Source organism: Lactuca sativa, chromosome 5 (genome assembly GCF_002870075.4).
Source record: "Lactuca sativa cultivar Salinas chromosome 5, Lsat_Salinas_v11, whole genome shotgun sequence".
NCBI classification, from domain to species: domain Eukaryota; kingdom Viridiplantae; phylum Streptophyta; class Magnoliopsida; order Asterales; family Asteraceae; genus Lactuca; species Lactuca sativa.
The window spans coordinates 201,101,508-201,116,625 of NC_056627.2; the positions used below are offsets into that span (position 1 = coordinate 201,101,508).

Consider the following 15,118-nt stretch of genomic DNA (forward strand, 5'->3'; position numbering starts at 1 on the left):
TCCTTGAAACTGTTAGAGTCTGACCTGTAAACTTAAGAATAGGGTTTTATCAAAAACAGTAGTTTCCGTCAATAAGAAAACGATGGCTGATATATATTTGATAAAAGTGGAAACCCTATAGTATTCTTCAAACAGAAGGAATGCGTATTTGTTACACAGTCTCGTGCTCTGATACCAATTGTTGGAATTAAAATTCTAGTAGGATCGATATGTTCTAAACAGTGAATAAAGCAATAAGAACAAGACACAGGAATGGCTCAAACAATGTTGAATGAATAAACATCAACACCCCAGAAGAGCTCGATGAAGAACTTCGACTGTAGAGGTGTTTTAGGGTTACAGAACGATAATCAAAGTAATAGAATCAAGAAAATATCTAATGAATACATGCATGCACTATATATACTACATAACCCTAACAAAACACGGATGGACAGGCCCAATCCGGTAAATACAAACAAAGCCCATGACGCAACATATTTATCCTACAATCTCCCCATTTGCGTCCATGGAACCGAAAGCTCAGTTCAGTTGAGCAACTGAAGACTTCTTAACAGTTTTGAACAGCTTCGATATAATGGCTAGAAGAGCGTGACGAAATGTAATATACCACCGAAGCATGTCTATGAAGTTCTTCTTATCAGACTCACTATTCTTCTTGCACCGATGAATAATGTTGATGATGTGCTCCAAGCAATCGGTTGAGAACAGATGCTTATCCACAAGAGCAAATAAAAACCTGCTATGTTCGGCTCTTGTGAACATGACCGTTAGATGTGTAGGATCAATTTGACTCATTGTCATTTTATTCGCATCTCCCGGTTTCGGAGTTGGCTTCACAATCGGTTCTTGTTCATGACAGTGGCAATCTCTTGGTCCATCTTAGCCACTTTGTAAATATACGACCCCAACATCCTCTTTAAATGATTCAGGATTGGTTCATACTCCTTTGCATTTGTAAGAAAAATGTTGTATAACAAAATCCAATCATGAGGATTCAAGTTTGGGAGATCTGCAAGGGAAATTATAGAGACCGAGTTGTCCGAACCTCGAGTAATTCTGAAACGAACATTGACAAACTTCCCTGCAGGCGTAGGCTTCAGCACTTTGACTGACGTGATCTTCTGTGCACTCCACATCAAGTACTGAGGTTGACCGAACTACAGATAAAAATCTATAAGTTCTCGATCAATCTGAGAATGAGGCGAAGGGGCTTCAGCAGTAGAATCAAAGCAGTGAAAAACAAACGCCTTCCTCGTCATAGGCATATCGAATTGAGAATCCCTCGTGTTTTCAATAACAATGAAGCCACTTGTTCCAACCAGAAAACACTTGGGAATTCAATCGCCACTTTTATCATCTTTCCCCTAGTCAATATGGGAAAAGGGCCATTTTACATCCAAGAGCATCATGCTCTTCTTTCCTCTTCCTTTCCTTCTCATTTTCTTCCTTCACAATCCTCTGAGTTTCATTTAACTCTTGATCTCTTTTCTTTCCTTTGAGTATGTCGGTTATTGTTTTCTGGTCTTCATCACTATCATCATTGGATGGACCCTTCTTTTAAATAAAATTAGAACCCGAAGCTTCATTACCCTTCGGTTCAGGTTTGATCACAACTTTCGGTTGAACAGGAGGTTGACCAGACGACTTTTATACATTAACTTGCACACCCTCTCCCCCTTGTTGCGAAGCGCCATCGGCTTCGAAACACCCTTTATTTCACGAAGCAGGGCAATCGCCAGAAGAAGTTTGGTAGTAAGATGATTCCTGATAGTCAGCGTCAAAGCAAGATCATGAGCATGAAGGACATTGTTCAGTATACCCAGGACATCACCAGAACAGCTTCCAAGAACAACACGTTCAACCTTCAACAATTCAATCTCTTTTTCTGTTTTTCCCAGCTGGACCTTCTGAGCCGCCATAGTAGCAGTCTGTCTAGCGAGTTCATCTCTCAGTTGTCGTTCAATGGCTAAATCAGCCACAAGTTTCTCTAACCGAGAGTCAATAGAGGAAATATGAGATGTATTCTCAATTTGAAGATCAGCGCGAACTGCTTCAAATTTTGCTTGCTCTCCTTGAAGTGAGTGGGTTAGAGAGTCAACCGAAGCATTAACCATGGTAGCGTTGGAGTTGGCTTGATCCTGAAGCGACTCTAAGAAAAGTTTAGATTCTTGAATAAGATCCTTAACATCCTTAGTAGTTTGTTTACACTGGGAAGTAGAATCATCCACAGCAGCTGAGCACTTATCCATGGATTGGGTTTATTGCTCCAAGGCTGTATCCATGAAGGCTTTGAGGATAACGTCAACAGGCTTATGATAACACTCAAGCAGCTTGTCAAGCTTCTCATGAGCACTATCAAGTTGGTCCTTAGTAATAGGGGCAACATCATCATCTTCAGTCGGGAGCCGATAAGGACTATAGTAAGTTGAGTCATACTCAAAATCAGCACCTCCAAGAATCGGATTGTTGTCATCTGAAGCAGTAGGTGTAATAGGTTTAGTAGTAACAGGAGGTTTAGTACCAGTAAATGCCCCCGTATATGATACATTGACATTCACCGGTGGATCGGTTATGGTAGAGGTAATAATAGGTGTTGTAGTGATTATAGGAGTAGTGTTAACAGGTGGTGGTGGAATCGGTGAAGAAATCGGTTGTGTTGTAGAAATTGGAGGTATTGGAGCAACCGAAACGGAAATAGTGACCCTCGGTGGTGAATCAAGTGGAGTGGGTACCTTGGTATGGAGGTCATCAGTTGGAGTTGGAGATATAGGAGGTGTGTTTCCTCTCGGTGAGTCCTCAAGATGAGCTTTCTTCTTCATCATCAGCCGATGTAGACCTTCTTGCCATCTTTTTAATTTTCTTAGGATGAGCTGAAGATCCCTCTTTCTCTGATTTCCGCTTTTTGGATCCCTGCTTATCACCCTTCGTTGATTTGTCAACTTTTGAAGATGCCCCATTCCTGGATCAGCAGGTTGTTCTTCCTTCTTATTACCACATTTAGAAGGTTTTTCCACGGCTTCCAAAGCTGCCTCCATCTCAGGCATTAATTGGCGAGGAGCAATAGGACTGAGTTTGCGATAAGCTTCCATAACTGTGCTGTTGAGTAGAACACAGCGAGACATTGTCTCAGGGATGGAGCCAACATGATTGTATCTGGATTAATCGGCGATAATCACCTTCTTAGTGTGAAAAGTGGCCACAGAGGATAACAAAACATCCTTCATCACCGGAATGTTTAGTGAAGATATGGCTCTTTGCGTAACAATCGTCCAGAATCTTCCACAAGAAATCTCTGAATGCTTGGTCGAAAAATTGAGGCTTTGCACCACTTGAGACCAAAGCAATGACACATAGTCTAGATTGAGGCCATTGTAAAGACCATACAGAATGGTCATGAAGCACCTGTTGGAACCATCTGACCCTGCTACTCTTTCACCCAAACCCTTGTGAAGTAGAGTTAATAACCCATTCTATTGGGGTGGTAGACACACTTTCTTGAACTTCGTAAAAGAAACAAGAACCTCAGTATAGCCCATCTCATAGAACATGGCAAAAAGCTGAGTTGTCGTAATAAAATCAGGAGAGATTACAGAGGCATCAACTGCAAGCTCTAACAACGAACATAATCGAACTTTTGAAATCGAAGTTTTGCGATTGAAGATCTGAAAGTAAATCCTATCCTTGTTCTTATCATATGAAGCATTTGAGTAAACCTTCGATAACAGAGACATCGGAACAGATTCCACCTGAGATAGTGCCAAAACCAGTGGGGAATACTTAAGGCATTCAACAACCTGGAGCATGTAGTGGTCGTACAAAAACGGATTCATATCAATGATCAAGTTTTGGTTGGGCTTGATCACAAGTAGGGAACATGAAGCAGATTGGTCATGGTGAGAAGATGAATCCGCCATTGTTTAATGAAAGAAGATGAACAGTTGAGAATCGCATGTTATATTCGAGAGATGGTGAAGAAGGTAAGAAAGGACAATGGGTGTGAGAAACCCTTTATATACCTTTGCCATGAGAGAGAAAGAATCTTCTATTATGATTACACGATCTCTGAATCGTCATTTGAAAAAGCGGGATTTGACAGCTTGGTTTCCCCAGATAAACGTCATCGCGCGTGTGGCTAGGAGCCGTTTCAAATTCACGCGCCCATTTTCGTCCTTATCTGTTAAAGTGGTTCAAATTCGTATCCATGCAATGCCTCGTCAACTGAATTTTCTGCTTGCACAACACATAGGTCAATCAAAATGCACTTGAAAACGATCATTAGTATTGTGGAAATTTTTTTTTTAAAATTTCGTGCAAGAGTGACAAAGATAAAGAAATAAATCAAACGTGTATAGGATGTGAGTGATGTCTTAAACCGACATAAAGCAGTTGATTCTGAGCACAAATCTCTTCCTTCAAAGTCAAGAGAGACTTGAAGTTCTTGCATGGTTCCCCGAAAAATTACGACCGAGTGTGTGTTAATAAACATCGAAAGGCTTCTTTTCAACTATCGGCTCTAAGAGTGGCTTATCTCCAACCGAACCTCGATACTTAATGTAAGACCGAAGCTCAGGCGAAGTACTTGTGAGACCAATGTGGTTTGTTGAACAAGTAGGTGAGATATGTGTATAAGTGGTTAGGAATTGAAATCTTAAAAATAAAACAAAACTGGACCTTTTGGGAAGAAACGCCTTGGTGTTGGACAATTTCATAAAGATCTCGCATAAAAAAAAGATTTCAACCGGTAACAAGTTAAATCTAGAATATGATAATCCATCGTTAATTCCTTATTGGTATTGGATTGTGGGTCTCACTCAGCATGTGGTATATGCAGCTAAGATCATCAACACAGATTTTGGGTAACCATAAACCTCAGTGGTAAAACCGAGAGTCTCAAGGGTTACGTTTGTGAACCGAAAGTAGATGAAGAATATTGATTAGGTGGTGAAAGAACCGAAAGTACCTCTGCTGTTAAAGAGTGACAAAGCAGTAAACTCTCAACTACTTTGAGAAGAGTAAGGTAGCTCGTGACGTGAGAGAATTTGACCTGATTGGGTAGAAACGATAGGAAGTTTTAAGAATTTTTAGGACTTTTTCCATCTTTCTTCGAGACTTTGAGTATTTTGAGCTTGCCAAGAAATTGGGACTTCAGATCTGGACCTTATGAGGTCCCTTAAGCCCAAAACTCCAAGATTTATCAAGCTAGATGAGAGCTTTTATGCTTAGGACCTTAAATGGAACTTGTTTTGGCATTTCAAGACCTAAGTGCCATGCGTGGATGTATAGCTTGCAACTTTGCATGGTATTTCAGCCTTGGGAGGCTAGATCTAGAGTTTTGGGTTGTAACTCTGACTTAAAATGCCTGAATGAGAAAATAGACTGAAAGGACTCGACGAGTCAGAGAGCTAACTCGACGAGTCGGCTAGGGTTTTCCCCGATGAGTCTGTACATGAGTAACTCGACGAGTTGATGAGACAACTCGACGAGTTAAGTTGGATGTTTGTGACATTGCTGAATGAACGAGGGAACTCGATGAGTTACATAGATGCACTCAATGAGTTTGGCCAACATGCACTGTTGACTCGAGTGTTGACGTATGTTGACTTTAGGGTTTGGTCAAGACAGGGATTATGGAGACCATGGAGGGGTAAAATTGTCTTTTACCCATCCCAAGAGTTAGAGAGAGAAAATAGCTTGGTTTATTTAGAGTTGTGATTAAAGTGTTAATTAGAGATACTTATGACATGTAGGCAGGGATTAGACCGTGTGAGGGGTACACGATTTTTTTGCTTACTTACAAGGTGAGTCTTCTCACTATACTTACCTTGAGTGGTAATTTTGTGTGAGCGGAGGGTCTTGTATGTTTTATTGAGTATTGAGATATGTTGCATTATGTCTTTGTGATTTATGTTGTGTATTATTCTGAGCTTTACTGAGTTAGGACCAGAGGGTCCATCCGAGTTGTGGGACCGGAGGGTTCCACTAAGACACATTGATCGGAGAGTCTTATTCGAGATATAGCCATGAGTGGCTAATGAGATGTGTGTGGTATTTTGGGGAACTCACTAAGCTTCGTGCTTACCGTGTTATGTGTTTCAGGTACTTCTCAGGATCACGGGAAGGCGCCGGCTTGATTGTACACACGATATGGAGTTATGTTTTTGAGGATCCTGTATTTTATTCAAACAATTTTGAATGTGTTTTTGATAATTTGACATTTTGGGGATTTTTGTTAAATGTGTTGATGAGATTTATGTGATTTTAAAATGAAAATTTTGTTTGAAAATTTACGGTGTTACATATATGATATCACACAGTTCACTAAATGATCAAATAATACACGCACAACCGATAATTATCACAAAGACAATCATCATGCCATATCACAACTAGTGGGTCGGCCTTGGTGCCTTCGACCCACGAATTCTATGAAATGTGACTCACATCGAATGCTGAAGTTCACTGCAAGAAATCCTTAGCTGTTGCCCTGAAAACTTCCTAAGATAATAATACCAAAATATCACCCAATTAGCAATTGGGTTCCAAACCATGATCCATAATCCAAACTTTGGGTAAAATGACCATTTTACCCCTATCCCAACAAGACTCACAATTAAGGCCCAGGCCCAAAACCATAAGATCCACACTAGCCCACTAATGGCCCAATTTCCCAAATTGGGCCCGACCCTTACATCGGCATTTCCCTAAAGCCCATTTAATTTTTCTGAACCAAAACACATATTCATAGCTAGCCCAACTAAACCTCAAAAAATACAAGCCCAAATGATAATCGAAACTCAAAATGACACCAAAAGGCTCAATAAGGCCCAATTACCCCAATTAGGCCAAATCCACCATGGACCTATACCGAGAAGGCGCAATACCCAAAAGGCCTGAAATAATGAATGGTCAACCTTAGCCAACTCCAGGTCCATGGTCCAAAGCCCAAAAAGTCAACAAAACAAGAAGGGTCAACCAGGCCGAGTACGCCCTACGTACTCATCTAGCATACCAAGAGTACACCCTTTGGGGCCAGTACGCGCAGTGTACCAGGTGGGTACGCCCAACGTACTGCCCTAGACCCCAATTTGGTATCAGAGCCTTGGTTTGAGGGATTCCAATGTACCCTCGAGTATGTCTGAATTGAAACTGAGGGTTTGAGAATGATTTTCAAAGAGAAATGATTTTTCTAAAATGAGTAAGAGTTTTTAAGAGAAAAAGGAGATGGAGCAGTGTGTACAATCAGCCAGAGCCCCAAAGATGATTTCCCAAAATACCCTTAATTGTTTATATTACGAGATATTTATGAGATGTTAGGGATGCATGCTAGAGGATAGGCTAGGTATTTCATATTATAGGGCTAGATTTGTCTGATTTGTGATGCCTTAGCCTAGGAGTTGTTGCTATCTGTTATTTTCCCTGAGAATGAGCTGAGTAGGAGTATCTAGCAGGAATCTCTTAGAAAGAGTTTGAGATGAGGGATAATCTAGGAGAGATACCTAGATGAGCATATGAGGAGCCTACTGAGAGAGTAGTTAATATTCGCGAGAGATAGATTACATGTGAATTAGGATCCTAGGAGGAGGACTTGGGGTGACTATAGATTGGTGTGGAAGGTAGTATTGGGCCCATACTACTGAAAACACCAAATCTGTATGTGACCCAATCAAGAATCCTTAGGTTACTAAAGAGCATGTAGGGACATGAAATCGAGTGTGAGTATGCTCGAACGAGTCTCTGGTGATTTTTGTGTTGTGTTTCAGAGACATCGTGGTGGGTATGCGTAATAAACTAGAGAGCAGTAGTATCAGTGACGAGGAGATCCGTAGGATCATTCATGAGGAGGTGGCCGCAGCTATCCGAGAGGCGATACTGGAGATGTTTGGGTATTTTAATACCACACTGATTGAGACATTCGATGAGCGATTTGCTATAGTTACTGAGGCTGCTGTTGCTACAGCCACCGCAGTCGTAGTTGCTGCTAGGCCACAAGGAGGTGACTCGTTGTTGTTCCGGGAGTTCAGCAACACGAAGACACCAGAGTTTGAGGGAACACAGGATCCGATTGCTGCTATGAGATGGGTCTCCGACATTGAGGGGTGTTTTTACACGTGTTTATGCCCCGAGCACCTAGAGTTCGGTTTGCACTGAACTAGCTTCGCTTGGGAGCGAAGGACTAGCAGAAGTTTGTAACAGACAACTTTACTCCTGCAGATCATGTTGTAGTGACATGGGGAGATATTTACACAGTTGTTCGAAGACGAGTATGTTCTCCCGGTTGAGAGGGAACGGTTAGCCCACGAGTTTCTGTCTCTCGAGCAAAAGATAGAAACTGTGTCTGAGATCACGAGGATGTTCCATGAGAGGGTGTTGTTTTGCCCTAAGCACGTGTCTACTGAGCAGGCACGTGTGAGCCGATATCTGAACATACTGAGGAGGGATATACGGGAGTTCATGGCAAACTCGTCATACCGGACATTGGCTAAGCTTCATAGCAATTCCAGGAGGAGGGAGATTGAGCTAGAGTTGCAGACCAGAGAGGAGGCAAAGTCACGAGGTAGAGACAGGAGGTTTATACAGTCGTAGTCGGCTACGAAGCGGGCATAGCTTGTTGATACGATAGCTGGGGGAAAGAAGGGCCGCACTTGTGGCAAGTGCGGCAAGAGTCACGGGGGATCATGATGGGAAAGGATTTGCTACAAATGTGGCAAAGAGGGGCACATGGCGAAGGATTGACCCAAGCGGTTTGCATTTTGGTTTCACTATAACCAGACTGGCCATCGGAAGGCCGAGTGCCCTCAGTTTATTCAGGGAGTAGCCTAAGGTTCCACTCCTGCTGCTTTATGTTCTACTGATAGTCGGCCAGAAAAGGTCGAGACACCGAGAGCTTGTGGGAGAGCTTTTCAGCTGACAATGGAGGAGGTCTGCACAGTACCTGATGTCGTGGCTGGTATGTATTTTCTTATTTCTGTTTTTTTGAGATTTTTTGTGCTTATACTGTGTTGTATATAGGTAGTTTTCTTGTGAGTTTTGTACCTGCTTTGGTGTTATTTGACTCGGGTGCGAGTCGATCCTTCGTGTCATTAGCTTTTAGTCATCACATCAGTATCAGACGAAAGGCGTTGAGTCGACCTCTCAGGGTTTCTATAGCCAACGAGCATGCAGTTTTTGCCACTGATGTATTCTGAGTATGTGTACTAGAGATTTTTGGTGTCGAGTTCCTGATAGATTTGGTGCTGATAGCGATGGGTGATGTCTGTGTCATAGTGGGCATGGATTGGTTTATTCAGTTTGGAGTTGTGATCGACTATGAGCATCAGATGGTGACCATATGAGACCCTAGTGGGGGAGTGCTTACGGTGTATGGTGAGGGTACCAGATCTGGATCAGCTTTCTGCTCTGCTGCCAGGGCAAACAGAGTCTACAACAAGGTTGTATGGGCTTTTTGGCGTACGTGATGGATACGCGGGTTGCTACAGAGAGGCTGAGTTCTATCTTCGAGGTTCTGATAGTGTGCGAGTTTCCAGACGTTTTCCCCGAGGAATTGTTGGGTGTGACTCCCGAGATGCAAGTGAAGTTCCTGATTGATTTTGTTACGGGTGTGACACCTATTTCCAAGGTACCTTATCGCCTTGCGCCACCTAAGATGCAGGAGTTATCCTTACAACTCCAGGAGCTGCTGGGGAAGGGTTTTATCAGACTGAGTAGCTCACCGTGGGGAGCACCGATCCTTTTTGTCAAGAAAAAGGATGGTTCACATCGGATGTGCATCGATTACCGGGAGTTCAACAAGCTGACGGGCAAGAATCGTTATCCGCTACCGAGGATCGATGATTTATTTGATCAGTTGCAGGGGGCATCTTGGTTTTCCAAGATTAATTTGAGATCTGGATATCATCAGATGAGATTTTGTGAGGAGGATATCCAGAAGACGGCCTTTGGACTCATTATGGGCACTACAAGTTTGTGGTAATGCCTTTCGAACTTACCAATGCACCGGCAGCGTTCATGGATCACATGAACCGGGTGTGCAGGCCCATGTTGGATCGGTCGGTGATCGTGTTCATCGATGATATTCTGGTATACTCGAGGTCCAAAGAGTAACATGAGGAGCATATTTAGGAGATTCTTAGAGTATTGAGGATGGAGAGGCTTTAAGGTTACGAGAGGTCTAGTTCCTGGGGCACCTCATTAATCAGAATAAGATTTTGGTCGACCCGGCCAAGATTGACGCAGTTATGCGATGGGATGTGCCGAGATCCCCATCCGAGATCAAGAGTTTTCTAGGTTTGGCCGGCTATTACTAGAGATTTATCAGAGATTTCTCCAAGATTGTTGTTCCTCTAACCAGATTGACCTAGAAGGGTGTTACTTTTGTCTAGGGGCCTGAGCAACAGGCCTCATTCGAGACTCTTCGCCATAGATTGTGCGAAGCTCCAGTGTTAGCCTTTCCCAAGGGAGTGGAGGACTTCGTAGTTTACTGTGATGCATCTATATAAGGGATGGGAGCCATTTTGATGTAGAGGGGACACATGATAGCATATGCATCGAGGCAATTGAAGCCTCACGAGACGAGGTATCCTACCCATGATTTGGAGTTGGGGGCGGTGGTGTTCGCCCTCAAGATTTGGCGCAACTTTCTTTATGGTGTCCGGTGTACCATATACACGGACCAGAAGATCCTGAAGTACCTCATGGATCAACTCAACCTGAATATGAGACAGAGGAGGACATTGGATGTAGTGAAAGACTACAATTGTGACATCTTGTATCATCTGGGAAAGGCTAATGTGGTAGCCGATCCCTTAAGTCGTAGACCAGTGAGTGCTCCGATCCGAGATGTGTGCATGAGGATAACGATGATGACTCTAGTATTAGATACCATTCGAGAGGCTTAGGTGGAGGCCGTGAACTGGAGAACCGCAATAGGGAGCGGGTGATTGGATAGGTTTCCGAGTTTGAGACGGATAGTCAGGGACTTATGACTTTTTGTGGGCAGATATGGGTACCTTATATAGGCGGAGCTCGACGTATTTTGATGGAGGAGGCTCATCGGTTAAGATTCTCAATCCATCCGGGGGCCAACAAGATGTATTTGGATTTGAAGAGAGATTATTGGTGGCCCTGTATGAAGAGAGATGTGGCATGGTTAGCTGAGAGATGCTTGACCTGTCGTCAGGTTAAGGCGGAGCACCAGCGTCCACATGGCCCATTGCAGCCTCTAGAGATTCCCCAGTGGAAGTGGGAACAAATTTCCATGGATTTTATCACCAAATTACCGAGAACCGCACGAGGTGTCGATGCGATATGGGTGATTATGGACCGGTTGACGAAGAGTGCTCACTTTTTGGCTATCAGTGAGAACTCTTCTGCAGAGAAATTGTTCGAGATTTATGTGAGAGAGGTGGTAGCACGGCATGGAGTGCTAACATCGATAGTGTCAAATCGAGATGTGTGCTTTACTTCCAGGTTCTGGAAGACGTTTCATGAGGATTTGTGTACCCGGTTGCACTTCAGTACCATATACCACCCACAGACAGACGTGCAGAGTGAGTGGACAATTCAGATGCTTGAGGACATGCTGCGTGCATGTGTTATGGACTTCGGTGGAAGTTGGGACACTTATTTTCCCTTGGCTGAGTTTTCGTATAACAACAACCATTATTCCAGTATTGTTATGCCTCCTTTTGAGCTCTTATATGGGAGGAGGTGTTGGACTCCCATCTGTAGGGGATAGGTGGGGTAGAGAGTGATGAGTGGCATTGAGATAGTGCTCAAGATGACTGAGTAGATTCAGCAGGTAAGGTAGAGGTTACTGACGGCCCAAAGTCGCCAGAAGAGTTACGTAGAAGACACTCAAGTCAATGCACGCCTGAACTATATTGGGAGAGTGATAGCAATTTTGGATAGGAAGGTGATGGTCTTGAGGAATATAGAGGTGCCCCTGGTTCAGGTCCAACAAGACTCACAATTAAGGCCCAAACTTGGGGGTAAAATGACCATTTTACCCCTAGCCCAACAAGACTCACAATTAAGGCCCAAGCCCAAAACCAAACAATCCCAAAACCACAAGATCCATACAAGCCCACTAATGGCCCAATTTTCCAAATTGGGCCCAAACCTTACATAAGCCTTTCCTTAAAGCCCATTTACTTTTTCTAAGCCAAAGCACATATTCATAGCTAGCCTAACTAAACCTCAAACAATACAAACCCAAATGATAATCCAAACTCATAATGACACCACAAGGCTCAATAAGGCCCAAATACCCCAATTAGGCCCAAATCCATCATGGACCTATACAGAAGGCCTGATATCCAAAAGGCCTGAAATAATGAATGGTCAACCCTAACTAACTCCAGGTCCATGGTCCAAAGCCCAAAAAGTCAACAAAACAAGACTGGTTAACCAGGCCGAGTACACCCTACGTACTCATCTGGTATGCCAAGCGTACACCCTTTGGGGCCAGTATGTGCAGTATACCAGGTGGGCACGCCCTGCGTACTTCCCTGGACCCCAAACTTCTCCATTAAACACTTAATAACCTCAACCTTACTCCAAACTCTCCAGTCTGATTCCTATGGATGACTTTTCAAGTAAAGTTGGCAACTTTACTAGTATACATGGCTTAATGGGGCTCTAGATCTCAAAAGAGCTTAATGGATGGTCTTAACTCATGCTTGAACTAAAAAATCCACAAATCTTGCACCTTTATGAATAAGGGACCCTTAAAATGTCTAGATCTACTAGATTGAGCTCCTAAAACAACCCTAGCTCACCAAGACCAAGAAAAAGAGACTAAAATGGCCAAAAACCAACCCAAAGTAGATCTATAAAATGAATAGCCAAGATAGAGACTTTATACCTCTAAAGTCTCGAAATGGAGATACTAACATTAGATCTCTAGGCTCTTCTCTAGAGGTTGAGTCTTTCACCTTCTTCATCTCTTGTATAAACCACACAGAATCTTCTTTCAAGATCAAAGCTTCACCTAAGGCACTCTAGGGTTTCATAAACGTGAAAAGAGGTTGTGGCTAACTTAAAATGACCAAAGGGGTGGTATAATGTTCTTTACATAGGGTAGGAACCCCGAAATTAAGGTTTTGCTCTAAAGGGAGTACACCCTGCGTACCCCTTAGTACACCCAACATACTCGCAAACCACCTGTGACCAGTTAACCTTATACGCTGAGTGTACCCATCCAAACACGCGCATGCCACCTTGCATGTATGGGACCGGGACGCAAGCTTTTCCATCAAGGAGTCAACTCTGCTAACAAGTTCAAAATGTTATAACTCCCTCATCCTAGGTCCATTTCTAACGAACCTTATACCCACAAAAAGGTGGCGAGAGGCCCTACGCTTCCAATAACACAACCAGACCTTAAAACCTCCTGAACAAAACCCAAAATCCATAAAATATTGAGATATCCAATTAAGATTATACTCTTGGCCTCCGAAGACACAACCGAACACTTGGATCACTTATACTATGACACCCATATCCGAATTAGACCAAATCCTTCCTTTTCTAAGGCCCTAAACCTTATGAAAACTGATGACTGGGCCACAGCCTTAAGCAACGAAGCAAATCCAAAACCCAGCGTTACAACTCTCCCCACTTAAATTAGATTTCGTCTTCGAAATGGCTCCTTACTAGTACCCAATTAAACAACAAGATGAGGAACACAACCAAAGATTATGCGTATAAGACAACCATCCCAAGACAACCGAAACTTCAATCCCAAAGAAAATGAACCTTTAGCTTCTACAAAACCACTTCTACATTTTCCAAGATCTAAATATATAATGGTCTGTCTCCCCGATGAACCGCCCACGCTGAAATATTACCATGCCAAAACCTCATCAAATAACTGACCAACATAATACTTCCAACCCTGATTATCTTGACGCGACCTACAAAAACAAAGCCACTGACCATAAGCCGCTACAGAATAATTATACTTGATAGAAGGCTCAAATAATCTTTCGAGTAGAAGATTCATCCTACAACGGTTAGACTGAAACGAGAGCTACGCAGTAGGGTCACATCAATTACTTTGAGATCATTTAAAGTGACTTAGCACTTTCAATCAACAAGCTACTCCACACACATGAGTCCTCAAATAACTACTTCAACCCGAAGCATCACACTGCCTCCTATCTGCTTTCCAAAAGTAACAAAGACCTCCCTGGTCCTAACTTATCTGCCAACTATCTGGATTATCGGGTTCTTGCCTGGTTGCTAAGCCAAACAACACCTTCACAGTTGCCCCACACAACCTCCGAAAGGAAAATTCGACCGACAATAATTACCTGAACCATCTCGATACTAAACCCATTGCTAAGATGAACACTATAGGACTAACAGTAGTCTTACCTCATATCCGGTCTCCCACGACCTACCAATTACTGACACCAAACATGTTGCGGCCCTCCCACAGCCTTGCGAATAGGCCTTCCTTAGCCTAAACCATCTTAAGAAATCCGTGAGCAACTCACATATTTTCCATAATCTCACCGCTGAACAGGGACATGTGAATGCTACAGGCCACCCTGTAGTCTTACAACACTTCCGCACTAACTGTTAACTAGTGAATGCTACAAGCCACCCCGTAGTCTTACAACACTTCCACCTTGCCATAATTGACGCCCAATGCCTTACCGCTAATCTATCTATCTGAACGCCATCCAGAATCAAACACGCAGGTGGGTGTTGGGTGTTTTTGTCCAATAAAAAGGATTTGTGTGTGTTGGTGCATGTAAGTGTGTGTATTGCTGCTGTGAGAAGGTGTTGTATTGGTTGTTTGGCCGGAAATCGCAATAGTCGCCACTACCGCCACCATGAGGTGGTGGCTGCCACCTTCTGCCACTGCCGGCCACCATAGGGTGGCTGTGTGTGTTTTATGTTGTTTAGTGATGTATTTATTTTGAGTTTCAGCATTGTAAAGTGTAAATTACAAATTGAATAATTGAAAGAAACTAAAAACCACCACCTTAGGGTGGTGGCTGCCGCCACCGGCCACCGTGTCGGGTGGCGATGTGCTTTGATGGTGTTTTGACTCGTTGGGATGTTTGGTCAAGGAGCTAAGAAACCCTAATGGGCCTAATGAGGCTTA

General features: G+C 43.2%; 1 protein-coding gene across 1 annotated transcript; it reads right to left on the reverse strand.

Annotated features, from left to right (window-relative positions):
• Positions 1 to 2,261: 2,261 nt before the first annotated feature.
• LOC128134291 (uncharacterized) lies at positions 2,262 to 3,125 on the reverse strand. The gene has a single exon (XM_052771864.1). The coding sequence runs from the start codon at positions 3,123 to 3,125 to the stop codon at positions 2,262 to 2,264; it is 864 nt and encodes a 287-aa protein (XP_052627824.1).
• Positions 3,126 to 15,118: the final 11,993 nt, after the last annotated feature.